At 45.7% G+C, this 25334-nt stretch overlaps 1 protein-coding gene across 31 annotated transcripts in view; it reads right to left on the bottom strand.

Annotated features, from left to right (window-relative positions):
- Positions 1-743: 743 nt before the first annotated feature.
- LOC105474113 (R3H domain containing 2) overlaps positions 744-25334 on the bottom strand; it is a 183781-nt gene continuing 159190 nt past the window's right edge. For 22 of the 31 annotated variants that reach the window (XM_071071571.1, XM_071071565.1, XM_071071568.1 and 19 more), the window contains 11 exons: positions 20457-20558; positions 17638-17880; positions 17209-17335; positions 16807-16967; positions 16194-16348; positions 14622-14722; positions 6482-6651; positions 5615-5762; positions 3398-3495; positions 2978-3062; positions 744-2105 (listed from right to left, as the gene is read on the bottom strand). In XM_071071571.1, coding sequence (XP_070927672.1) covers positions 1765-2105; positions 2978-3062; positions 3398-3495; positions 5615-5762; positions 6482-6651; positions 14622-14722; positions 16194-16348; positions 16807-16967; positions 17209-17335; positions 17638-17880; positions 20457-20558 — 1731 coding nt within the window. In that variant the 3' untranslated portion in view covers positions 744-1764. The remainder of the gene's footprint in view (positions 2106-2977; positions 3063-3397; positions 3496-5614; positions 5763-6481; positions 6652-14621; positions 14723-16193; positions 16349-16806; positions 16968-17208; positions 17336-17637; positions 17881-20456; positions 20559-25334) is intronic. The other 9 variants (XM_071071572.1, XM_071071570.1, XM_011728492.2 and 6 more) reach the window with 1 other exon arrangement.

Below are 25334 nucleotides of genomic sequence, written 5' to 3'. Positions count from 1 at the left end.
GGTGCATGCCTGTAGTCCCAGTTACTTGGGAGGCTGAGGCAGAAGAATTGCTTGAACCTGGGAGGTGAAGGTTGCAGTGAGCCGAGATCATGCCACTGCACTCCAGCATGGGCGACAGGGCGAGACTCAGTCTCAAAAAAAACAAAAACAAAAACAAAAACAAAAACAACCCTAAAGGGTTTTCAGAAGATGAGTTGGGCTGGGAGCAGTGGCTCATGCCTGTAATCACAGCACTTTGGGAGGCCAAGGCGGGGCATCACTTGAGCCCAGGAGTTCAAGACCAGCCTGGGCAACATGGTGAAACCCTGTCTCTACCAAAAATGCCAAAATAATAATAATAATAATAATGATAATGATAATAATAATAAGGCATGGTGGATCGCACCTGTAATCCCAGCTACTCAGGAGACCGAGGCACAAGAATCGCTTGAATACGGGAGGCCGCTGCAGTCACAGCTCTGGACACAGATCCAGAGCTGAGAAGTGATATGCTCGATGAATCGCAGTGGCAGGTTTTGGGAGAGCCCAAAACCATGGTCCCATTAGAGATCTAGTCATCTATCAGAACTGTGTACAGGGAAGAGGATGAGACAGAGGGAATTGTGTTAAAAATAGTGTGCGTATGCTAGAGAAAGCCATCCCAACCCACGACAAACACCTCCAACAGCTGTAGGACTATACCTACCCAGGGCCTCCAACCCTTTACCCATTCTAGGGTGGCAACAGAGAAACAGTGACTGATGTCCAGTGACAGATTTTTTTTTTTTTTTTATATTTAAAAACAAAACCAACCTCCCCCCAAATAACCCCCAAACAAACAAAAAACCAGATTAAATAAAATTTACAGTGAATATACCCAGCAAACATCTGTATGTGCAATTAAATACTGTGTCTGTTACTGCGGCACGAACTTCAAACAAACAATATACAAGTGTTCTGGTGGGGGCCAGGGGAGTCCCAAGTTTTAACTCTGTGGGGTCTAGGAAGACAACATGGGGAAGTGAGAGAATGGGGAACTCAATTTTGTTTATCTTAATTCTGTCCATATAAATATATTCATAAAGACCAAAAAAGGAAAGGAAGCTTGGGATGTTAAGGTAATAGGAGGAGAGTGTGGGACTTTCCCAATTCTACCTGACCAAAATTATGAGAGAAATTAATTTTATGATGGGAGAAGAGATTTAAAAAATGATAGAAGAGGATGGGGGCTGGGCACAGTGGCTCACACCTGTAATCCCAGCACTTTGGGAGGCCAAGGCGGGCGGATCACCTGAGGTCAGGAGTTTGAGACCAGCCTGGCCAATATGGTGAAACTCCGTCTCTACTAAAAATACAAAAATTAGCCAGGCATGGTGGCGCATGTCTGTAGTGCCAGCTACTTGGGAGGCTGAGGCAGAAGAATCACTTGAACCCAGAAGCTGGAGGTTGCAGTGAGCCAAGATCGTGCCACTGCACTCCAGCTTGGGCGACAAGAGTGAAACTCCGTCTCAAAAAAAAAAAAAAAAAAAAAAAAGAAGAGGATAGGATGGGAAGAAGAGTGATGCAAGGGTGGGGGTCAACCAGGGAAAAAGAGGGGACCCATGGCAGGGGAGCAAGAAGGAGTCCAATGCCAGTGTGGGTATCTGTTTCCATCTTCATCACTGTCTTAGGCTCCAGTTTAACATCAGTCTCCTTACTTGCCTCTGTCCATGGTCTGTCAGGATCCTTCAACCCCCTCCACCCTGCCCTTGCTCCTTCTGTGACAGTCCCTTTCCCCTCCTCCATTTATTGGGAGCTGGCTCGCTCCAGGATCCTCAGGTCATAGTTCTTTTTGGCCATTCGAAGTTTGAAGCGACTCACGGAGTTGTTGAGACGAAGGGAGGCATTTTGGGCAGCCAGGGGGCTGGGGAACACAGCCACAATGGTGTACAAGGCAGCGAGGTCCGAGTGGCGGCCATTCTCAGCAGTCCCACTGTTGTCCCCCCCACCCCCTCCAGGTAGCCCCTGAGCATCCTTGAGCCACTGGATCTTGGCGCCGGACATGGCGAGCTGCGTGAAGAGTTTGTCCGCCTCGGTACGGGTGATGCCCTCAGGGAGATCTGTCACCTCCAGCACCCGCCCCAGGACTGGAAGGGGAGGAGAGAGGATATGGTTGTGAGACGAGTAGGACAGGAAAGACTGGACAGCAGCCTGGCAGAGAAGTGTCCAGCTGACCAAATCTGTATACAATGTTTTCAAAAGTCTGGCCTTTCTCTCTTAGCCCTTTCTTCCCCTTCCCACCATCCCAGCTCTGATCAGGGCAACTAGGAGAAAAACAAATGAACCTTTTTCTCCTAGCCCAGAGATGTAGGCAAGAAGGGACTAGGAATCAGAATCCCGGGTTTCTGAGCTGAGAACCTATACCTCAGTTCTCTCATAAGGTGCTATTGCTATGAAGAAAATGTGGCTTTTGCTAATGTTCTTTAACAATAATGTATCAATCTGAAATATGTTCCATAGTTCCCTTCCCACTCAGAGGCTGGCTCAAATAGATTCTTCCTTCTTATCATCTCAGGAAGTCAGTTTCCCTTCCTTTCCTTGTTTAGGAAATTGCTCCAAATCCCAAGACAGATCTTGTTCACCTAGTGGGAGGCTTGCAGGATGAGCGTTCCTCCCCCATATTCTCTACCAATCTTCTCCTAAACTGGGTCTAGGGCTACCAAAGGTAGATGTTGTAGATTAGGGACAGGACACTAATTAGAAAACTCTTTGTTAATAAGAGGCAACTCCCATAATTGTGTTATTCCCACTTTTTACCATGATCTTCCTCACAATCTGAGATGGCTTGGTAAGGAGGACTGAGATACTTCACTTCTCCAATTTCTGCTTGCTTTTGAGCACAAAGGGTCCCACTTCCACTCCCCATCCTAAGCTGGCTTTTCCCACTCATGCTGGACTGGTAATTAAGGGCTGGAAGGGTGGGCACCTTCTCTTGGGGATTCAGCATCCTGTGACTCACCGACATCTGCTGTCCCCAGGTCAGTGGAGGCAGATTTGAGTGCTTGTCTCTTGCCCCGGTTTCCATGCTTCAATCCACTCTGTCCCTTCAACATTTGAAAGACGACTCTCATCCCATGTAAACAACATTGACTTGCATCACAATGTCTGCCTGAGAGATTGTGGAGTAGCACCAACCCAGAGGACCCCACCCCACCAGGCAGTCAGGTTGGCCATGGAGCAGTGACTCAGAAACAAAGAGCCCCTCCCTCTTGGCATGGGGGTTGGGTGGGAGACATGAGTACAGGAGGTAGGGCAAGGCTCCTGCTTTGTTCATTCTGTGTTATTTCCCTTGTACACCCAGCTGGTTGAAGCTCAGAGACAGGCATCCAAATAAGAAGAGGGGTCTGACGGCCCTACAGTTGCTGGTGGACACCCTTACCTGGTGCACCGTGTAAGTTGACTGGCCATGGAGTAAGGGAGGGCAGATGGACAGATTGTACTGTAATGGCTGGCCCAAAAGGGAGTAGCGCCCATCACCTAGGGAGTAAGAGCAATTGGTTTTCTGGGAGCTTAAGCTTCATAGTATGACTTTTATAAGACTTAAAGGGGCTTTGGAGATAGACAGCAATAATGCATGCTATTCCTAATTTTCTATGATGGAAATGCCCATGTGACTGGTATAAGAGATGTTTTTCTTCCTAAATCTTTTGGCTGTCAACTGTATCTCACAGACAAATGGGACTAGTAGGTCCCATCATCCTTGAAGAAAGGCTCTATCCATTGTAGACAACAGTCCTATAAAAATGACCAGGGAAGAAACTTACAAACCGTTATGCATGTCTTTTATCTCTCTCTCTCTTTTCTTTTTTTTGAGACAGAGTTTCACTCGTCACCCAGGCTGGAGTGCAATGGCATGATCTTGGCTCACTGCAACCTCTGCCTCCTAGGAAGCGATTCTCCTGCTTCAGCCTCCCAAGTAGCTGGGATTACAAGCATGTGCCACCACCCCTGGCTAATTTTTTTTTTTTTTTTTTTTTTTTTTTTTTTGAGACGGAGTCTTGCTCTGTAGCCCGGGCTGGAGTGCAGTGGCCGGATCTCAGCTCACTGCAAGCTCCGCCTCCCGGGTTTAGGCCATTCTCCTGCCTCAGCCTCCGGAGTAGCTGGGACTACAGGCGCCCGCCACCTCGCCCGGCTAGTTTTTTGTATTTTTAGTAGAGACGGGGTTTCACGGTGTTAGCCAGGATGGTCTCGATCTCCTGACCTCGTGATCCGCCCGTCTTGGCCTCCCAAAGTGCTGGGATTACAGGTTTGAGCCACCGCGCCCGGCCTAATTTTTTTTTAAACTTTTAGTAGAGACAGGGTTTCACCACGTTGGCCACGCTGGTCTCGAACTCCTGACCTCAGGTGATCCACCTGCCCTGGCCTCCCAAAGTGCTGGGATTACAGGCGTGAGCCACCGCGCCCAGCTGTCTTTTTTTTATTTTTATTTTTATTTTTTTTATTTTTTTGAGACGGAGTCTCGCTCTGTCGCCCAGGCTGGAGTGCAGTGGCCGGATCTCAGCTCACTGCAAACTCCGCCTCCCGGGTTCACGTCATTCTCCGGCCTCAGCCTCCCGAGTAGCTGGGACTACAGGCGCCCGCCACCTCGCCCGGCTAGTTTTTTGTATTTCTTAATAGAGACGGGGTTTCACCGTGTTAGCCAGGATGGTTTCGATCTCCTGACCTCGTGATCCGCCCGTCTCGGCCTCCCAAAGTGCTGGGATTACAGGCTTGAGCCACCGCGCCCGGCCAGCTGTCTTATATCTCTTATATAGATTCTCCCAACCCCTAAACCCAGGGTTCAACCTTCCGACTCATGAGAGACAATATAAGTACAGTAGACAAGAGCATAGACTTGGAGCCAGACTGCCTAGGTTAAAATAGTGACTCTGTTACTGGAAATACGATGTTGGGTATTTTTTTCCCTCATTAATGTTGCTGGGAAGGTTAAAAAAATATAAGACACGTAAAGCATTTATAGCGATGCCTGGTACATATTAAGTACCATTAAGTGTTACCTATTATTGATAAATATTACATTTCAGAGCACTTTAAAGTTTTTAAACTACATTCTCATTTTTATACTGCTTGTGACAGCTAGGGCAGAAAGCAGATAAAATTCCCATCTTACGTGTGATTAACTCCATTTTATAGACTAGGAACTGAGGTCTAGTTCTGAGTTGAGTTTAATTAACTTGTTGAACATCGCGAAGCTAGTTAGTGGTGAGACTGGAACTTCTGAAACCAAATCTAGTGTTTCCTTTTCTAAGACCATACTGTTTCTTACAAAGCCCCACATTCCCAGCCCTCGGACTTGGTATTGATGTTAGGTTAAACTCTTTGGTCATTAGAAAGTTCAGTGAACTTATTTTCCCCAGCTCTTTTCACCTACTTGGTTGTAAGTACTAAGTATGTAAAGAAGGCTAAAGAAAGTTAAGTATGGACAGCACTAGAAAGTGGCAAGTGTCCAAGGCCTATACAGGGATGTTAAGTTAGCTCCCAGAACTGGATCATCCACACTGGTCCCCTGCCTGTTGTTACTCTTTCAATCTCTGCAACTGGGAATGGGATGTGAAAGGTGAATTCCACAGCAGCCAGCACTAATCTAAGCCCCTACCCTGTGCTGGACCCCCAGGCCGGGGGAACTGTGTGAGGACAGGCAGGGGACTGAGTCCTGTGCAGACACTGCTGAGGCTGGTGACAGGAGAGGGTGCTGGAGACTGGGTAGGAGATGTGACAGGGCTGCTGCTCATTTGTGTGTTGGCCTGTGGAAAAGAGGAGCACACGATAAACATCAAACGTTACCCTCTGGATATTCCTATGGCTTAGCTTAAAATTCACCTCTCTCAGGAAATCAGTTTCTCTTGCTGAACTCTGCCAAAGTCAGACTCTTCCTTCAAACTGCAACCTCAGACCTTAATTCATTTATGCTATTTTATTTTTATTTTATTTTTTTGAGGTGGAGTCTTGCTCTATTACCCAGGCAGGCTGGAGTGCAGCGGTGCAATCTTGGCTCACTGCAACCTACACCTCCCGGGTTCAAGCGATTCTCCTGCCTCTCAGCCTTCTGAGTAGCTGGGATTACGGGTGCCCACCACCACGCCTGGCTAATTTTTTACTTTTTAGTAGAGACAGGGTATCACCATGTTGGTCTCAAACTCCTGACATCAAGTGATCCTCCCACCTCATCCTCCCAAAGTGCTGGGATTACAGGTGTGAGCCACCGCGCCTGGCCCATTTATGTTATTTTAATATCCACTTCTGGCACATTGATTTAAGTATTCTCTGAGCATTTTCAAGTGTATATCCCATCTGCCACCTTAGATATTAGGTTCCTTAAAAGAAGATGCTCTCTATTTCTTGTGTTTCTCCCCAAAAAGTACCCAGGAAAAGATACGTAAAAGAGGTTGCTCAGTCAATAGCAAACATTGCACCCTGGGAAGAATAAGGTCATCTCCTTGCCAAGGCTGAGTGCTGCACTCACCTGGGGGCTGCTGTCAGGACTGTACAGGTCTCCAGGCTTCTGCCCCCGCTGGTCCATGCTGTAGTATTTACAATGACTCCACTGGACCATGGATGGGTTCTGAGGGGGCTGGGGTCCATTAGGGACATTCAGCTGCATGACCACCACACCTGGTCCAGAAGGTGACACTCCTGAAGGGCGGGAAGAAAACGGTTACAAATTCAAACTGTATTTTTGCCTTCCAGCTAGCCCTGAGTGGGAAAGCAGCAAACAAATCCACCCATTGCCTCAGGGTCACTCAAGCTACATCTTGCCAGGAACCTGAGATGGCTGCTGATGTGGCTTCTGACTCCATCTTCTCAAACCAGTAGAAGTTTGAGGGGAAGGGATATGAGCCCCAGATGCCAGTGTTCCCCTGGCCTTCACCTGATGAGGGGTACTTTGGTATGCTTGGCAGAAAACTACTCCATTCTGTCAATACTGGCTATAACCAAATGCCCAGGTCAGACTGCTCAAATGTCTAGGCATTGTACGGGTTCTGGTCTGGGTCATGGGCCAGGGCTGCAGACACGTGCAGGCTTTTCTGGTAATGGCTGTAGATAAGCCAGTGACCTCTGGTTGTTCTGGAGAAGATAAATGCACATAGTTTTACTATGCCAGACCCAGAAAGTATGTCTTGGCCAAGAATGGGGTAAGTTGGGAAACATTTCAAGCGGAGGGAACAGCATGGAAATGTATGTCATATTCAGGAAATGACAAATGATTCAAGGTGCTAAGACACAGGGGCCACGTAGGGGAAGCAGCAGGAGATGAGACACGTTTATTTATTTATTTATTTATTTATTTATTTATTTATTTATTGAGATGGAGTCTCACTCTGTAGCCCAGGCTGGAGTGCAGTGGCCAGATCTCAGCTCACTGCAAGCTCCGCCTCCCGGGTCCACGCCATTCTCCTGCCTCAGCCTCCCGAGTAGCTGGGACTACAGGCACCCGCCACCTCGCCCGGCTAGTTTTTTTTTTTGTATTTTTTAGTAGAGACGGGGTTTCACCGTGTTAGCCAGGATGGTCTTGATCTCCTGATCTCGTGATCCACCCGTCTCAGCCTCCCAAAGTGCTGGGATTACAGGCTTGAGCCACCGCGCCCGGCCCTGAGACACGTTTATTTAACAAACACTTATTGAACATTTGCTATGTGCTAGTTCCTATGTTGGGCACTGAGTGTACAAGAAATAAAGCTGTCCCTGTCCTGATAGAATGGACAGTCTATTAAGGAGTCAGACATTAAACAAATAGTTGGTGTCAGAGTTTGAAGCACATTCTGGTAAGATGTTTGAACTTTATCCTGTAGGTGTTGGGAGACCTGTGCTTTGGAGAGCTAACACAAATGGCCGAATGTAGGATAGCTAGGGAGAGAGACTAGTAGCAAGAAAGACCATTTAGGAAGCTACTGAAGGTCGGGCACAATGGCTCATGGCTGTAATCCCAGCACTTTGGGAAGCCAAGGCAGGTGGACTGCTTGAGCCCAGGAGTTCAAGACTAGCCTGGGCAACATGGTGAAACCCTGTCTCTACAGAAAATACAAAAATTAGCTGGGCATGGTGGCATGCACCTGTAGTCTCAGCAACTCAGGAGGCTGAGGTGAGAGGATCATGTGAGCCTGGGAGGTCGAGGCTGCCGTGAGCCGTGATTATGCCATTGCACTCCAGAGTGGGTGACGGAATGAGACCCTGTCTCAAAAAAAAAAAAAAAAAAAAAGCCTGCTGAAACAGAATGAAAAGATTTGAAATTAGGGCAATGCCAGCAGGAATGGAGTGAGAGTCAGACCTTTTGAAGGTTACACTGACAGGTTCAAGTGACTGACTAAATGCGACCTTGAGGTTTTGGCACTAGCAACCATGGAGAGACTCACCCTCCCACAGGGTGGGAGAAGGAAAGGCCTTAATAAGGAGGAACATTAAGACCCAAATCTTCATGGTGAAAAGCAAGATAAAGAGTCAGGGTCAAACAGTTTGATGGACAGTCCCTGCTGGGAGGGATGGGCTGGAGCTCTGCTTCCTGGCAAGGGACTGTCTAGAGTGAGGGTTTGTTCCTGACCTCCCAGGCTCTATTCCTGTTGAGGCTGAGTTCACATGTGGGTGGTGGTGGAGAAATGGACATTGGGGGTTACTAGCTTGAAAACCTGCTGCAATGCTGCTGTTTTCATGGCTCGATGCTCCAGGGCTGAAACCGCTGTTGTCATCAAATTGCTTCCTGTGACAGGAAATGTTGCAGCCTCTGCCCTGGGCACCAGTCATGCTGGGAAGTGAGTTGATTGTTTTTCTCAGGTAGTATCAGTCAAAAGAAGGGAAAAGAAATGGTGGGAGGTCTGAGAGAGAAGCTCAGGAGACAAGATCTGTCATATCATATTCCCCAGCCAATTTGTACCCCTGATCCTCTAGGATTCATCCAATCAGAGAGCACAAACACTCAGTGCAACAGGCTCAGATATCCCCATCTCCTGCCAAGGTGGACAGAGTATTCATGGGCATAGATTGTAGTAGGGCCATAGGAACACTGCACAGTTGTGGAGTGTCATGCATTTAACAACTGCCCCCTTACTGTAGTTTTTCGGGGCATTTTATTTCCCCATCCTAAGACTCGCTCACATCCTGTACCAACAAAATTGCAATTGACCTTATTCAAATACCTCATTGCTACTTGAGGGTCTAATGTAAAAATAATTAAATCTATTGTTTTTCTAGAAGGTATTCAAATACCTCATTGCTACCAGAGGGTCCAATGTAAGAATAATTAAATCTATTGTTTTTCTAGAAAGTAGCTCATAATCTGAGCCTAATGCTCTGGGCCAGGAAAGGTGGAGAAGGGGGTGAGTGTGTAGGAATAAGCATAAGCAAGGCAGTGGAAGCTCTTTCTAATACCAGCAGGTAGCCATAAGGAGCTATTAGGGAGGTCACAGAGAAAGGGAAACAAAACAAAGTCCTCATATTATTATCTCTGATCCCAACAAAAACAAAGCCTGGGTTTTTAGTTGCAGCCTGTCCTGAGCTCCTCCCCACACTGAGTCCTCCCCTGCTGGCCTGAAGCATTGTTCCTTCACTTAGCTGAGGACACAGAGCACTACTCCACTGATGAGCTGATTTTTATGCTTCTCTTCCTTGAGCCCAAAGCAGGTGGCATCTGTTAGCAGCTGAACTGTCGCTACTTCTTAATAGACGTGGCAAAAAAAAAAAAAAAACCCACTGCCCAGTGACAGCACTTCCATATAATCAGGTTGGGGGAAGGAGCATGGGTTGGCAGCGGGTGGGAAGGGGGAGAGGGGGGTTGAATAAGGAAATCAATTTCAGCTTGAAAGCTCTGAAAGGAGAGGGGACGTGTGAATGGCTTTTTAAGTGGCATCATTAAACCTGGGCAGAAAGGTCGATTGGGCACAGCAAACCGCATAAATACAAACAGATGACATTTATATCTGGCAGAATTGTTTTTTGTTATTTTTTTTTTGTTTTTTTGTTTTTTTAAATCACTGAGGTAGAAGACTGATAGGCTTTCTTACCACCAGAAATCACATCTATGGAAAGGAATTGTTCAGAAAAATAAAATCCACAGGCATCTTTCCCAAATTAAAAGATAGAAACCAATAATATCTTGGTATTTTTCCTTTTTTTTGGTGCAGGAGTAGGATATCTTCACTAAATGGAAGACAAAAGAGCAGTCTCAGCTTTGGAAACCCCTCAGCTAAACAATGAGCCAGTAAATATGTGAGAGGCTATTTCTGTATGCATTTCACTCTGTCCATGCTGCTGTGTCACTGTGAATTGGGAGTCTCTGTATAGGTATCACTGCCATTTCATGTCTGCGTGCATCTTCCCCAGACAAGCACCCCTGTAGAAACCTCAAGGGACCTGCAACTCATCATTTTAATGGGAGTTTTTCCTGGGGTTAGAGTTATGTCTCATACTATAGTGAAGGAATTAAAGTTTAGGCCTGGGGCAACTACAAAAATGTATTAATAAACCAGAACAGTTGTTCCAGGAACAGCCAATCCTAATCCCTGCCTTTATTTTTGGAAAAGTGACCATGTTGCTACATGAGAGAAGGGCGGGTAACTGTCCTCTGAAGGTGACAGACGGGCCCTTGTGGGTTATGCCTGCAGTCTATCTTTTCAGTATAGGGTAAACAAGGCAGAAGAAGCACTTGTTTCCCTTTTTCCACTTCCTCTTAGATTTCCACAAGCAGGGATTAAAGACCTGTAAAATCGATGATATGGTGAATACAGTCTTTTAGATGATATGGGTAGAACACAAGGTCCCACTATCTAGGAAAAGTACAAGGGGTCAGTCAGAAGCCTAGGATCAACCAGGGTAACTAGGAACAAAGGAGATAAAACTGAGAAAATTCCAAAGAAACAAGGAAAACAGACGATAAAGAGGGATTCCCCATTTCTTTTGATGTGGGAAGCCTACGTTAATTATCTCTTTCTTCTAATCCTAGTCCAGATTTCTAATGTTGCCAACTTCCAGAACTATGGTTTTAGTTTACTTAAATTAACCTAGTATGATGGCCAGAGTAGGTAATGAAAAATTATTTTCACTTGATTTGCTTATGGTTCAAAGACCTTGCATTTGAAGATGAATAGATGTAACCACAGTGACCCAGTAGATATAAGGACATACCACAAAGGATACACAGAAAAATGCACATACAAGTATACCTACAAGTATGTGCAGGAGAAAAAATGCTCTGCGGTACCCAGCACCACCACAGGCTACAGTGCTTCTTGGAGCTGCTTTCTGCAATTTCCATACCCCACTGGAAATTTTAAGGCCAAGTGCCCCTGGCGGACACTAGGAGAAACAGCCAGAGAGACCAATAACATAATAAAAATTAAGGACTTTTGAATTAAAAACCTCAGCCTGTATGAAGGCAGAAGTCATTGCTCCTTTTTTTGTTTTGTTGTTTTGAGACAGTCTCGCTCTGTTGCCCAGGCTGGAGTGCAGTGGCGCAATCTCGGCTCACTGCAACCTCTGCCTCCTGGGTTCAAGCGATTCTCGTGCCTCAGTCTTCCAAGTAGCTGGGATTACAGACGTGCACCCCCATGCCCGGCTAATTTTTGTATTTTTAATAGAGATGGGGTTTTGCCATGTTGGCCAGGCTGGCTGGTCTCGAACTCCTGGCCTCAAGTGACCCACCCTCGTTGGCCACCCACAGTGATGGGATTACAGGCATGAAACACCGTGCCTGGCCTGGAAGTCATTGCTCCTTAAAGGTAAGAACTGATCATGTCTAATGAGTAAGATTAATTCTGGAATCTACGCCACAGCATCCAACATAGTGAGGGTACAAACAATCTTCAAGTGAAAATATTCCATTTCTAAATGGGGAAAATTGACAAAATATCTCCCTCTCACCAGAAGAGGGCACTCTGACATTCCCACGATAGAGTGGAAAGGAGATGGTTGGAGGCTAAATTCAGACTTCCTGCGGAGGCGGGCAGATCACGAGGTCAGATCAGGCCCATCCTGGCCAACGTGGTGAAACCCCGTCTCTACTAAAAATTTAAAAATTAGCCAGGCGTGGCGGCATGTGCCTGTAATCCCAGCTACTCGGGAGGCTGAGGCAGGAGAACTGCTTGAACCTGGGAGGCGGAGGCTGCAGTGGCCGAGATTGCGCCACTGCACTCCAGCTTGGGTGAGAGAGAGAGAGTCTGTCTTGAGGAAAAAAAAAAAAAAAAGACTTCCTTCCCAAGCTGGGCTGGGAAGATGGCTCAACGCCTGTAATCCTAGCACTTTGGGAGGCCAAGGCGGGTGGATCACCTGAGGTCAGGAGTTCAAGACCAGTCTGGCCAACATGATGAAACCCCGCCTTTACTAAAAAAAAAAAAAAAAAAAAAAAAAAAATTAGCCGGGCGTGGTGGCAGGCGCCTGTAGTCCCAGCTACTCAGGAGGCTGAGGGAGGAGAACTGCTTGAACCTGGGAGGGGGAGGTTGCAGTGAGCCGAGATTGCGCCACTGCACTCCAGCCTGGGCAACAGAGCGAGACTCTGTCTCAAAAAATATATATATATCAAAAGAAAAGAAAAGAAAAGAAAAAACAAAGACTCCCTTCCTTCCAGATTTTTTTTTTTTTTTTGAGACAGGGTCTTGCTCTCCATGATGATAGGGTGACATCACCGTGATGCAGTGGCACCATCATAGCTCACTGCAGCCTCAAACACCTGGGCTCAAGTGATCTTCCTGCCTCAGTCTCTCAAGTAGCTGGGACAAACTAAAAGCACATGCCACCATGCCCAGCTAATTTTTAAAATTTTTGTAGAGATAGGGTCTTGCTTTGTTGCCCATGCTTGTCTTGAACTCCTGGCTTCAAGAAATTCTCCCGCCTTGGCCTCCCAAAGTGCTGGGATTACAGCTGTGTACCACTGCACACAGACCCCTGAAGTTTCTTTAACTGCAGTGCACTGCTATTTCAGAGTAGGGTAAAAGGGATACAAACAAGGGCAGCTGTACTTGTGTGTTAGGGGAATTCTTGGCAAAGGCAGTGAAAGGCTGCATGGCATAAACTTACTAACTTGGAATGGCTGGCCTCTTCAAAGAGGGCCTTTAGCTGTGTAACATGACGTCCATTCATTTTCCACTGGAGAGAAAGAAACTAAGTAAAAAAATGTGTTGAAAATGTGTTGAAGACTTAGTACAGGATGCGGAAAGTCAAAAGATCCAAATTCAAGTTAGAGGATTGTGACTTTAGGCAAGTCATTTAATTTCTTTGAGTTTTAAATTTCCTCCTCACAAAGTTATGGTGAGAATTAAAATGTTACAATGTATGTGAGCACACACTAAAAGCTGCTAAACAAATCTAAGCTGTAAGTTAAAAAGTATTTTATCTACTTCCCTCACACTTCCAAGAGAAAAGAAATGCTGTCAATACGAAGGATAAGTACAGAAGACACAGGTCTTCTGTGTCTTCATTTCATGACCCAAAGGCATGTGAGTATAGTGCTAGATTCAGATAAAAAAAAAAGGAAAAAAAAAAAAAAAAAGAAAACTAAGAATTCAAAGACATAGCTTTTCAGGGCTGAGGCAACAAATGTCATTTCTTTTTTATTTCCCCTAGAGACAGGGTCCCAACTCCCTATCTGGGTCCATTCAGGCTGGAGTGCAATGGCACGATCCCAGCTCCTTACAGCCTCGACCCCCCAGGCTCAAGCGATTGTTCCCCCTCAGACTCCTGAGTAGCTGTGACTACTGGGCGCATCACCATGCTTGGCTTGTTTTGTTTGTTTGTTTGTTTGTTTGTTTTTTGAGACAGAGTCTTGCTCTGTTGCCTAGGCTGGAGTGCAGTGGCACCATCTAGGCTCACTGCAACCTCTGCCTCCTGGGTTCAAGCATTTCTTGTGCCTCAGCCTCCTGAGTAGCTGGGATTACAAGTGCACGCCACCATGCCCAGCTAATTTTTGTATTTTTAGTAGAAGTGGGGTTTCACCATGTTTGCCAGGCTGGTCTTGAACTCCTGACCTCAGGTGATCTGCCCGTCAAAGTGTTGGAATTACAGACGTGAGCCTCCGCACTCGACCATAATTTTTTTTTTTTTTTTTTGAGACTGAGTCTCGCTCTGTTGCCCAGGCTGGAGTGCAGTGGCATGAGCTGCAACCTGTGCCTCCCAGGTTCAAATGATTCTTGTGCCTCAGCCTCCCGAGTAGCCAGATGACAAGCGTGTGCCACCATGCCTGGCTAATTTTTGTATTTTTAGTAGAGATGGGGTGTTTAGCCATGCTGGCCAGGCTGGTCTCAAACTCCTGGGCTCAAGTGATCTACCCGCCTTGGCCTCCCAAAGTGCTGGGATAAGCCACCATGCCTGGCCTTTTAAAAAAGTTTTTTAGTAGAGTCAAAGTCTTGCTGTGTTGCCCAGGCTGGTCTTAAACTCCTCAGCTGAAGTGATCCTCTTGCCTTGGCTTCCCAAAGTGCTGGGATTACAGGTGTCATCTTGAGAGGTCAGCTTCAGTACCCTTGGAAAACACCAGCCAAGACTTTGTTTTTTCTTTGTGATGGAGTCACAGTGGGGACAGACTCAATACCTGAACTCTTTTTGCCCTTCCCAGCTCTAAAGCATAAGCCCTTCCGCAATGTTTGCTCTTGCCAGTGCCCAAGACCCGCAATTCTTTATCCTCTTACCTGAGTACTGCTGTGGCATCTGTGGTGGACTGCAGGGAGAGGGAGACTGAGGCATCTGGTACTGCTCAGAGCCAGGGGGTTGCAGAAACCCTACAGAAGGGCTGGGAAGACAGAGAAGAGAGGAGTGGTGAAGCAGCAGAGGGACGAACACAGCTCCTGGCAAACAGCTGCTGCTTCCTGGTCCTCCCCTATGGGAAGCAGAGGCAGCTTCAAGCCATTCCCAGACCAATTTGCCACGCAATTTCTAAAATCACTCATCAGTTCAAAGTTAATTATATGTATTTGTACTTGATCATCTTTCAATTAGGAAGCTGCTAATCAGTGCTACAGATGGAATGTTAGCAACACATGCTCTTCTCAACACTGTGGAAACACCAGACACACATACATGCACATATGCACACACAGAGATTACAAGAAACACAATAGAAACACAGACAAAGAGAGTGTCACAGACACAGACATAGAGTGCTAGAGAGAGATGGGTAAAAAAAACAAACAAACACAAAAACTAAGGATTGCTAATTATTTTTGAACTGAAAAAAAAAAAAAAGTCAGCCAGGCACAGTGGCTTACGCCTGTAATCCCAGCACTTTGGGAGGCCAAGGCAGGCAGATCATGAGGTCAGGAATTCGAGACCAACCTGGTCAACATGGTGAAACCCCGTCTCTACTAAAAATACAAAAATTAGCTGGGCGTGGTGGCGCGTACCTGTAGTCCCAGCTACCCAGGAGGCTGAGGCAGGAGAATTACTTGAACCCAGGAGATGGAGGTTGCAGTGAGCTGAGATTGTGATTGCACTCCCAGCCTGGGTGACAAGAGCAAGACTCCATCTCCAAAAAAAAAAAAAAAAAAAAAAAAAAAAAAAGGAATATAGTCACATAAAGACAAATAGAAAACAAACTCAAAACAACCTGGAGACATATATAGAAAAAGACAAAGGTAAATGTACATACACTGGGAGACAGGCACATAGAAACACATGGAGTTGCCCAGACTCCAGTTCTTGTTCCACATCTGCCTCTAACTAGCTACGTGAATTTAGGTAAATTTTTTAACAGCCCTAGCTGGAATTTCCTCATTTAAAAATGAGAGAAAAATGAAACAAGGGGTGTCGACTAGATAATTTCTAAGGTGCCTTCTACCACTAAAAATTCTATTCATGATGACCTATATTCAGGTATATATAGATACAGAAATAGATACATCATCAGTTTCATTGATAAACAGAAGTACATGGAAAAAGTTACACATCACAGTCCAAAAAATTTCTTCTCTTAATGATGAGCAGTCTTTATCCTCTAGTTCTGAGTCCCAGTCTTTTGAAAAATAAAAATGGAGGAAATCATAAATTATAAGTCTCTGAGGCAGGAATTTTTTTCTGCTGATAACCTCTTATGCAAATGTCAAATCAGTAAGTGAAAAGGAGAATGAACTCCCTCATATTCTACCTGAATTAGGGAACCACTGGGATATTTACCCCTGCCTTTCTTAGGCCAGTGGAAACAAAACCATGACGCAACCATTGCTGAAGGTCTATGGGAGATGTCCTGGCTCTCTGGGAGTCCTCACCTCGTACCGTTCTGCTGAGCAGGTGGGATCATGCTATAGTACACTGGTACCCCTGCTGCTGGGAGGCCTCCTTGCACAGACTGGCTCGCCGGAACCAGCATGGGTTGCTGGAAAGGCGGCTGGACCACATTTTGCGAGTCACTACCCACTGGAACCTGGGTGAGAAAGAGAAGAGAATGACTACTCACATTCGCATTGAGCTCATCCACAAACAGCCTAGTCGTCACTATATTGGGGCATTACAACTTCCTTCCCTACCTTACAGCCTCCTCCTGTTCTCCCCATCTGCCTAAAGAAAATGTTTCCAGAGCTGTCTCTATTTCTGCCTTCTCCAAATACCACCCTTGGGGCATGTGACATAAAGAAAGGAGCCTGATTTCCTTTAGCCACTACTTTCCTGGACATATACTCATTCCATGGCTGTATAAAGACCAAACAATTTAAATATTCTTCTCAAACTCCATGGGCTGTCATAGGAAAAAAACCTAAACATTCTAAGGGAAAGTAGACAATATTTTAGTATTGGAGTTTTTAGTATGGATGACCCTGGGAGGCTCTCCTTTTCCTCATGCCAAGGACTAGGGTGATCCTTCCCAATGCAGAATGCACCCACTTGGTAAGAAGGCAGTGGAGTGTACTGAACCACCAGGCCTTGCATCTGGCCCCCCATGCTGCTCCTCTGGCTGCTGAGCAGGCCCTGGTTCTGTGGCTGCTGGACCCCAATCATGCCTTGGTAAGCCGCCTGCTGCTGGTTAGGCATCATGGGCTGTAAACCTAGAGATGGGCAAGGCAGAAAATACATTAGTATGAATGTTTAGGAGGTCACGGTCTATCTGTAATTTCTCTTCTCCATTCTATTTTATCTTTTCTTTTTCTGGAGAGCCTAGGTCTGTTTGTAGGACCCTAATCATTCCTGCCCCTAGACCCACCTTCATTTTAATGGAGAAGGTACTCTTTCTTTCCTGGTGTGCCCTTCCCTTATTCACTGCCTTCTTAAACCAGTGGTTTCTCTTACCAGGCTGCTGGGATGGCTGAGGCAGCTGTTGACCACGTTGGGGGCTATAGGCCACCGGGTGAGAGAGAGGTCGATATTGCTGGTTGGAGTTAGGATATTGTCCAGGGGGATAGTAAGAAACCTGGATCTATGGTGAGAGGAGACAGATGTGTGAGAAGTCCCTAAAATTCAGCCGCAACATCAGCATACTACTATAAATGCCTCAAGATTGATGGCCAGAAGTATGTAAACGGAGGTATTTTGGACCTGCAGTTGCAGTAAAACAAGGATTTATGTTATATAGAAAGAAGACTTTCTGGCTAGAACAACTCTCAAGTGCAAGGTAGGGAGAGGTATTCCCTCTGGTCTGTCTAAACTAGAGGAATAAAGAAAGTATAATACGAGACAAAATGAATTAAGTGATTTAAGCTGGGAACTGGAGCTGCTCACCTGTTGAGGGGGCTGCATGTACCCCTGGGGTGGCAGAACTTGCTGAGTAGGTGGTGCATGGCTAGAGGTGGAATAGTTGGAAGTGGGGAGGGGCTGACCCGTGGAAGCCATGATGAAGCTAGTCTGCTGAGGGTGCTGGGAGATAAGTGGGGTCTGGAATAGAGCTGCAGATGGGTCAGCTGCTTCAGTAGAACCTTGGCGACTAAGGCTCATTTGTCCAAAGGGGTTGCTGAGGTCATCTGCCTGTTGAGAGAGTATAAGACGCAAGGATTGGGGCTGTATCAAACCTCATGTCTTTGGCTTCAACATAGACAGAGAGAAATAGCAATGCTTTTTACAACCTTCTTTAAAACAATGTGGGATAGTCCTACCTCTGTGCTGTGCTATGAAATGAATAGCTGTTGAAGCCCAACTCCAGAGCCAGTCTCTCTATCACATATGAGGTAACAACGGTGACCCTGATTATAGTTGTGTGCTTTTTTGTTTGTTTGTTTTTGAGACACGGTCTCATTTTGTTGCCCAGGCTGGAGTGCAGTGGCTCAATCCCAGCTCACTGCAATCTCTGCCTCCGAGGTTCAGGCAATTCTCGTGCCTCAGCCTCTTGAGTAGCTGGGGTTACAGGCTCCTGCCACCAAACCCGGCTAACTCTTGTTTTTTGTTTGTTTCTTTGTTTGTTTTCTGAGATGGAGTTTTGGTTCTTGTTGCCCAGCCTGTAGTGCAATGGTGCAGTCTTGGCTCACTGTAACCTCCGCCTCCCGGGTCCAAGCAATTCTCCTGCCTCAGCCTCCCAAGTAGTTGAGGCATGTGCCACCATGCCCAGCTAATTTTTTTGTATTTTTAGTAGAGATGAGATTTCACTATGTTGGTCAGGCTGGTCTCAAACTCCTGACCTCAGGTGATCCACCCACCTCAGCCTCCCAAAGTGTTTGGATTACAGGCGTGAGCCACTGCGCCAGCCTAATTCTTGTATTTTTAGTAGAGACGGGATTTCACCATGTTGGCCAGGCTGGTCTTGAACTCCTGAACTCAAGTGATCAGCCCGCCTCGGACTGCCAAAGTGCTGGGATTACAGGTGTGAGCCACCACACGTGGCCTATGATTGTTGTTAGGGTTAGTCCCCGGGAAATGGGAGCAATGACACAATTACTGTATATAGAAAAAACAGGACAAACTAGTGGGTTAACAAAAAAGATTAAAGAGTCTTCCCATTTCCTGTCTTTCTTATGCCCCCAACCATAAAAAGGCCCCTACATTGCCACAAATCCTGTTTTTATAATAAAGGACCCAGATAACACCTTGAGTGGATCATGGGTAGCTAGATTCATGTGCCTTCACAGCTCTGCCTATGCAGCAGCAAGACTGGGGGCACCCACTCCTGCTGCTTATCTCCTTACTCCCTCTGGAGGTCATTTCCACCTTTGTTCTCTGACACTAGCCTAGAGTTCTCCTGCCCTTCAGAAACTACTTCCAATTCTCACCTCCAAAAGGAGGGCAGAGTGAGTGACTAAGCTGGAGGGTAAGACTGACTGGCCAGGCTGTAATTGCCTTCTCTCTCAGCTCTCTTTCCTAAGCAGCAAGGGTGATGGTGTTCCATCTCTCACTTGTATGGTGATAGGTTAGAGTTTGTTAGCTTCCTCTTCCCTTCTGCTCTCTGGACAGTAATTCTCACACACACACACACACACACACACACACACACACACACACAAAACCAGCAGAAACCAAAAGACAATGCTTTTCTGTAGTTTCATTCCATTTTCAGGGATCTGATCTTCAAGTCAGCTCTTTTGCCACTTATTGGGCAGGAAAAGATGACAAGTGAACTGGATTGCAGATTATTTTGAACTCCATATTCCAGGACAATCAAAATAGAAATAAGAGGTAGGAGGAGGGAGGGGATTCTAGTGAAAAAGCAGATGTTAAGACAGAGCAAAACAATTCAGGGCTCCTACAACTATGACGGAAGTTATCAATGATGAGGCAAATCAGATCTTCAAAGGATTTATAGAGTACAAACGATTTAAACAGCATGTGCTATGCAGTGGATGAGGATTTTTAAAATATAAACTGATAGCAAAATAGGGGAACAGTTTTAAGTTTTTGCCAGTGATACCAGAGAAGTCTGCAACTGCATTTTTTTTTTTTGAGACAGTCTTGTTCTGTTGTCCAGGCTGGAGTGCAGTGGTGCAATCTTGGCTCACTGCAACCTCAGCCTCTCAGGTTCAAGCGATTCTCCTGCCTCAGCTTGTCGAGTAGCTAGGACTACAGGTGTGTGCCACCACACCCAGCTAATTTTTGTATTTTTTGGTAGACATAGGGTTTCATCATGTTGGGCAGGCTGGTTTTGAACTCCTGACCTCAGGTGATCTGCCTGCCTTGGCCTCCCAAAGTGCTGGAATTACAGGCGTGAGCCATCACGCCCGGCCTGTGTTTTTACTTTTAAAGGAAATTATAGAGAACCATTCTGTATAGAAAAAACTGGGTTCCTCAGACATGCCCAGGGAGCAAATTAGATTTAGGATGTACATGGTAGAGATGAAGAGCCTAGGTTATACCAACATCCAATTTCATTCTCTGTCCTGAAACTCGGGGGAACACAGTGTTCCTCTGTCTTACATTTAAGCATCTTTTGATGTGCTGTGATGAGGCCATTAGCATGGAGTATAGTTCAGCCTGTGCTGGCCCCTCAAGAAGAAATAGCTTTCAATATACCCTCCAAAAGCACAACATACTTACAAGGCCATCACAGACTGACCCAGACATACCCACAGATACAGGCCACACATATACGAGACAGAAAGGCGGAATGGAGTTTATACCATGTTGTACTGCTGGGGCGGAGAGACTGGCAGAAGGACTTGGGGACAGGAGCTTGGAGAGAACTGAACAGGCTGCGGAGAGGGCTGCAGAGCCGGGACTGGCTGTGGACCAGCAGAGAGGCATGTGGAAAAGGGAAGAGAAAAGAGAGGCAGGGAGTGGGGCAGGGGGTGTGGGCAGAGATGGGGAGGGAAAGGGAAGGAACAATAAGGTTAATAATCATAGAAGAAATTTCACGTAAGTAGCACGACTGCTGAGCAGGTAGGTGACCAAGCCCGGGACAGCTTGAAGATTTAACATCTCTTTGACAAACAGACAATCTCTCTTATCAGGGTAGACCTGCTGTACTCCCTTCCCCATTAGCCATTCAAAACTGTGCAGCTGTTGTGAGCAATCTGAGGACTCTCAGGGTCAGGGTCTGCTGTCTGATTCCAAATACAGCTTTTCCCAAAGCAGTTTTTCTGAACACACAGTCCTGGGGAGCATGATCATAACCCTCCTTGACTGCCCACTTGAGAAGGGATTCCTGTCTGCACTGCTGCACTGCTTCTGCAGGAAGGGTCATCCAAGGTCTGGCTCAGCTGCTTCTGATTTCACACCACAGCTCTCCTAGAGGAAATACTCATTCACAAGGATCATCTCCCTCCCAAGGGCAGAGAAGGAAAAAACACCCAAGATCGTGCCTGCTTCTGGCTACTTCCTTCCACTCCATGATTGCTCCTCCAGGCTATGACAGCAATATGAAAAATCCACCTCCACCCCACAAGCAAACAGGAAAGATTTAGGAATAAAATATAAATAGCTTAGCTTTAGTTTTTGTCCCTTCAGTCCCCCTTCACTAGCCTCAAGCAGGAGGATTTGTTTACTAGGAACACAGAATGTTCTAAATCAACTAGTGGGTAGTTATTATTTTTTCCTTCCCTTCTTCCCCTCCAGGCATTTTGATCACCTCATCAGTTCTCTAGTCATAGTCCCTGGTGGTAGGAGAGATGAGAGAAGGAGAGAGGCAAGTAAGGGGAGAAAATAACATTTGTATATATTATTTTATTACATACATTGTCTCATTACAGCCTCACACAAGAATCCTATAGGGAGATATAACTTGTATTTGCAATTTAAAAAGGCTCAGATAAATTAAATCACTCATCTAGGCTTACACAGTTAACATGGCAGAGCTGAGATTGAAATCTAGTTCTGCCTGGCATAGTTCTTTCTACTCCACTCTAGTAGTGGGGAGGAGGTGAAGGAAGAAGTCAAGCAGAATTATCTAAGCACCTTCCACAGGCTCCTCGCTCCACATTTAGAGCATTAAGATGTGTGGGGCCACAGTATCGATATCCTCTCCTGCCACACATCTCCAGAGTTTCTCTCACAGAAGGGACTAACAGTTCAGGAGGCAGAGTACACAGAAGGAACTAGCAGTTCAGGAGGCAGAGTACAGGAACTAAAAGACTCCCCAAAGAGGAGAATACTCTGGAGGTCTCAGCAGAGGACCTGATACCTGAATTAAATAAAATGTAATTTTGGTTAGGTAAAATTATGGAGAATCCACTGTGTGACCTGGGAGAGTTGCTGCTGTAGCCTTGAAAATAAACTCTTAGCTCTACTGGCACACCTATTTTCTGTCAGATAATGGCATTCCAAATATAACTGATAGACAAGATGCTCAGCATTAGCTGCTTATGCTGGTGGCTTTCATAGACATTTTCTATTATCCCAATTCTCTTCATTCTTTTGGAGAAGGGTCTTTCTTGGATCAGGGCATATCTGGGGGGAAAAGGACAGTAAAGTGGCAAAAAAAAAAAAAAAAAAAAAAAGTTGCCTGTGGTGGCTCACACCTGTAATCCCAACACTTTGGGAGGCTGAGGTAGGCGGACCACCTGAGGTCAGGAGTTCAAGACCAGCCTGCCCAACATGGTGAAACCCCATTTCTACTAAAAATACAAAAATTAGCTGGGCGTGCTGGCATGTGCCCATAGTCCCAGCTACTCAGGAGGCTGAGGCAGGAGAATCACCTGAACCTGGGAGGCAGATGTTGCAGTGAGCCAAGCTCACGCCATTGCACTCCAGCCTGGGCAACAGAGCAAGACTCAGTCTCAAACAAAACAAAACAAAACAAAACAAAACAAAACAAAACAAAACTGTCTTGTTTTCCCCACATTTGTAGGTTGTGACTAAAGAGTAAAGTGAGAAGAAGTGATGCTCCTCTTAGGCCTCCCCTAACTGGGGAAGGGCAGTGATACGGGCAGGGATATCAGTGTTATTTTTTTAGTTACTCCACAGCTATCCTCAGCTGTAGTTCTCTTCTTGAAGGGTGTCAAACTCCAAAGCCAGGGAAAGTCTGAAAAACCATGAGGAAATTTATTTTTAAAAAACTTAGGAAGGCCGGGTGCAGTGGCTCACGCCTGTAATCCCAGCACTTTGGGAGGCCGAGGTGGGCAGATCACGAGGTCAGGAGATTGAGACCATCCTGGCTAACACAGTGAAACCCCATCTCTACTAAAAATACAAAAAGTTAGCTGGGCGTGATGACGGGCACCTGTACTCCCAGCTACTTGGGAAGCTAAGGCAGGAGAATGGCGTCAACCCGGGAGGCGGAGCTTGCAGTGAGCCGAGATTGTGCCACTGCACTCCAGCCTGGGCAACAGAGCGAGACTCCGTCTCAAAACAAAAACAAAAACAAAAAAAAACTTAGGAATATACCGAACCAAGGAGCTGAAAGACCTCTACATGGAAAACTACAAAACACTGCTGAAAGAAATCATAGCTGATACAAACAAATGGAAACACATCTCATGCTCATGGATGGGTAGAATCAATATTGTAAAAATGACCATACTGCCAAAAGCAATCTACAAATTCAAGCAATCCCCATCAAAATACTACCATCATTCTTCACAGAATTAGAAAAAATTCTAAAATTCATATGGAACAAAAAAAGAGCCCCCATAACCAAAGCAAGACTAAGCAAAAAGAACAAATCTGGAGGCATCACACTATCTGATTTCAAACTATACTATAAGGCCATAGTGACCAAAACAGCATGGTACTGGTATAAAAATAGACACACAGACCAATGGAACAGAATAGAGAATCCAGAAGTAAATCCAAATACTTACAGCCAACTGATCTTTGACAAACCAAACAAAAACATAAAGTGGGGAAAGGACACCCTTTTCAACAAATGGTGCTGGGATAATTGGCTAGCCACATGTAGGAGAATGAAAGTGGTTCCTCATCTCTCATCTTATACAAAAATCAACTCAAGATGGATTAAGGACTTAAATCTAAGACCTGAAACTAAAAATTCTAGAAGATGACATTGGAAAAACCCTTCTAGATGTTGGCTTAGGCAAGGATTTCATGACCAAGAACCCAAAACCAAATGCAATAAAAACAAAGATAAATAGCTGGGACTTAATTAAAGAGCTTCTGCATGGAAAAACAAACAAACTGTAAACAAACAAAAAACAGCAGAGCAAACAACAGACAACCCACAGAGTGGGAGAAAATCTTCACAATCTATACATCTGACAAAAGACTAATATCCAGAATCTACGACAAACTCAAATAAATCAGTAAGAAAAAAACAATCCCATCAAAAAGTGGGCTAAGGACATGAATAGACAATTCTCAAAAGAAGACATACAAATGGACAACAAATATATGAAAAAATGCTCAACATCACTAATGATCAGGGAAATCCAAATCAAAACCATAATGTGATACCACCTTACTCCTGCAAGAATGGTCATAATCAAAAAATCAAAAAACAGTAGATGTTGGCGTGGATGCAGTGTCAGGGAACACTTCTACACTGCTGGTGGGAATGTAAACTAGTACAGCCACTATGGAAAACAATGTGGAGATTCCTTAAAGAACTAAAAGTAGGGCCGGGTGCAGTGGCTCACGCCTGTAATCCCAGAACTTTGGGAGGCCGAGGCGGGCAGATCATGAGGTCAGGAGATCGAGACCATCCTGGCCAACATGGTGAAACCCCATCTCTACTAAAAATACAAAAAATTAGCCAGGTGTGATGGTGGGCGCCTGTAGTCCCAGCTACTTGGGAGGCTGAGGCACGAGAATGGCGTGAACCCGGAGCTTGCAGTGAGCTGAGATCGCGCCACTGCACTCCATCGCGCCACATGCACACTGCTCTGGGCAACAGAGCAAGACTCCATCTAAAAAAAAAAAGAACTAAAAGCAGAACTACCATTTGATCCAGGAATCCCACAACTGGATATCTACCCAGAGGAAAAGAAGTCATTACACAACAAAGATACTTGCACATGCATGTTTATAGCTGCACAATTCACAATTGCAAAATCATGGAACCAACCCAAATGCCCATCAATCAATGAGTGGATAAAGAAACTGTGGTATATACACACAATGGAATACTATTCAGCCATATAAAGGAATGAATTAACAGCATTTGCAGCAACCTGGATGAGACTGGAGACTATTATTCTAAGTGAAGTAACTCAGGAATGGAAAACCAAACATCGCACGTTCTCACTGATATGTGGGAGCTAAGCTACGAGGATGCAAAGGCATAAGAATGATAAAATGGGCCAGGCACAGTGGCTCATGACTGTAATCCTAGCACTTTGGGAGGCCGAGGTGGGCAGATCATGAGGTCAGGAGTTCGAGACCAGCCTAACCTACATGGTGAAACCCCCATTTCTATTAAAAATACAAAAATTAGCTAGGCGTGGTGGTGCACGCCTGTAATCCCAGCTACTCAGGAGGCTGAGGCAGGAGAATCGCTTGAACCCAGGAGGTGGAGGTTGCAGTAAGCCAAGACTGTGTCACTGCACTCCAACCTGGGTGACACAGCGAGACTCCATCTCAAAAGAAAAAAAAAAAAAGAATGATAA

Source organism: Macaca nemestrina, chromosome 10, assembly GCF_043159975.1.
Source record: "Macaca nemestrina isolate mMacNem1 chromosome 10, mMacNem.hap1, whole genome shotgun sequence".
NCBI classification, from domain to species: domain Eukaryota; kingdom Metazoa; phylum Chordata; class Mammalia; order Primates; family Cercopithecidae; genus Macaca; species Macaca nemestrina.
This window is presented reverse-complemented; position numbering and strand designations above follow the sequence as displayed.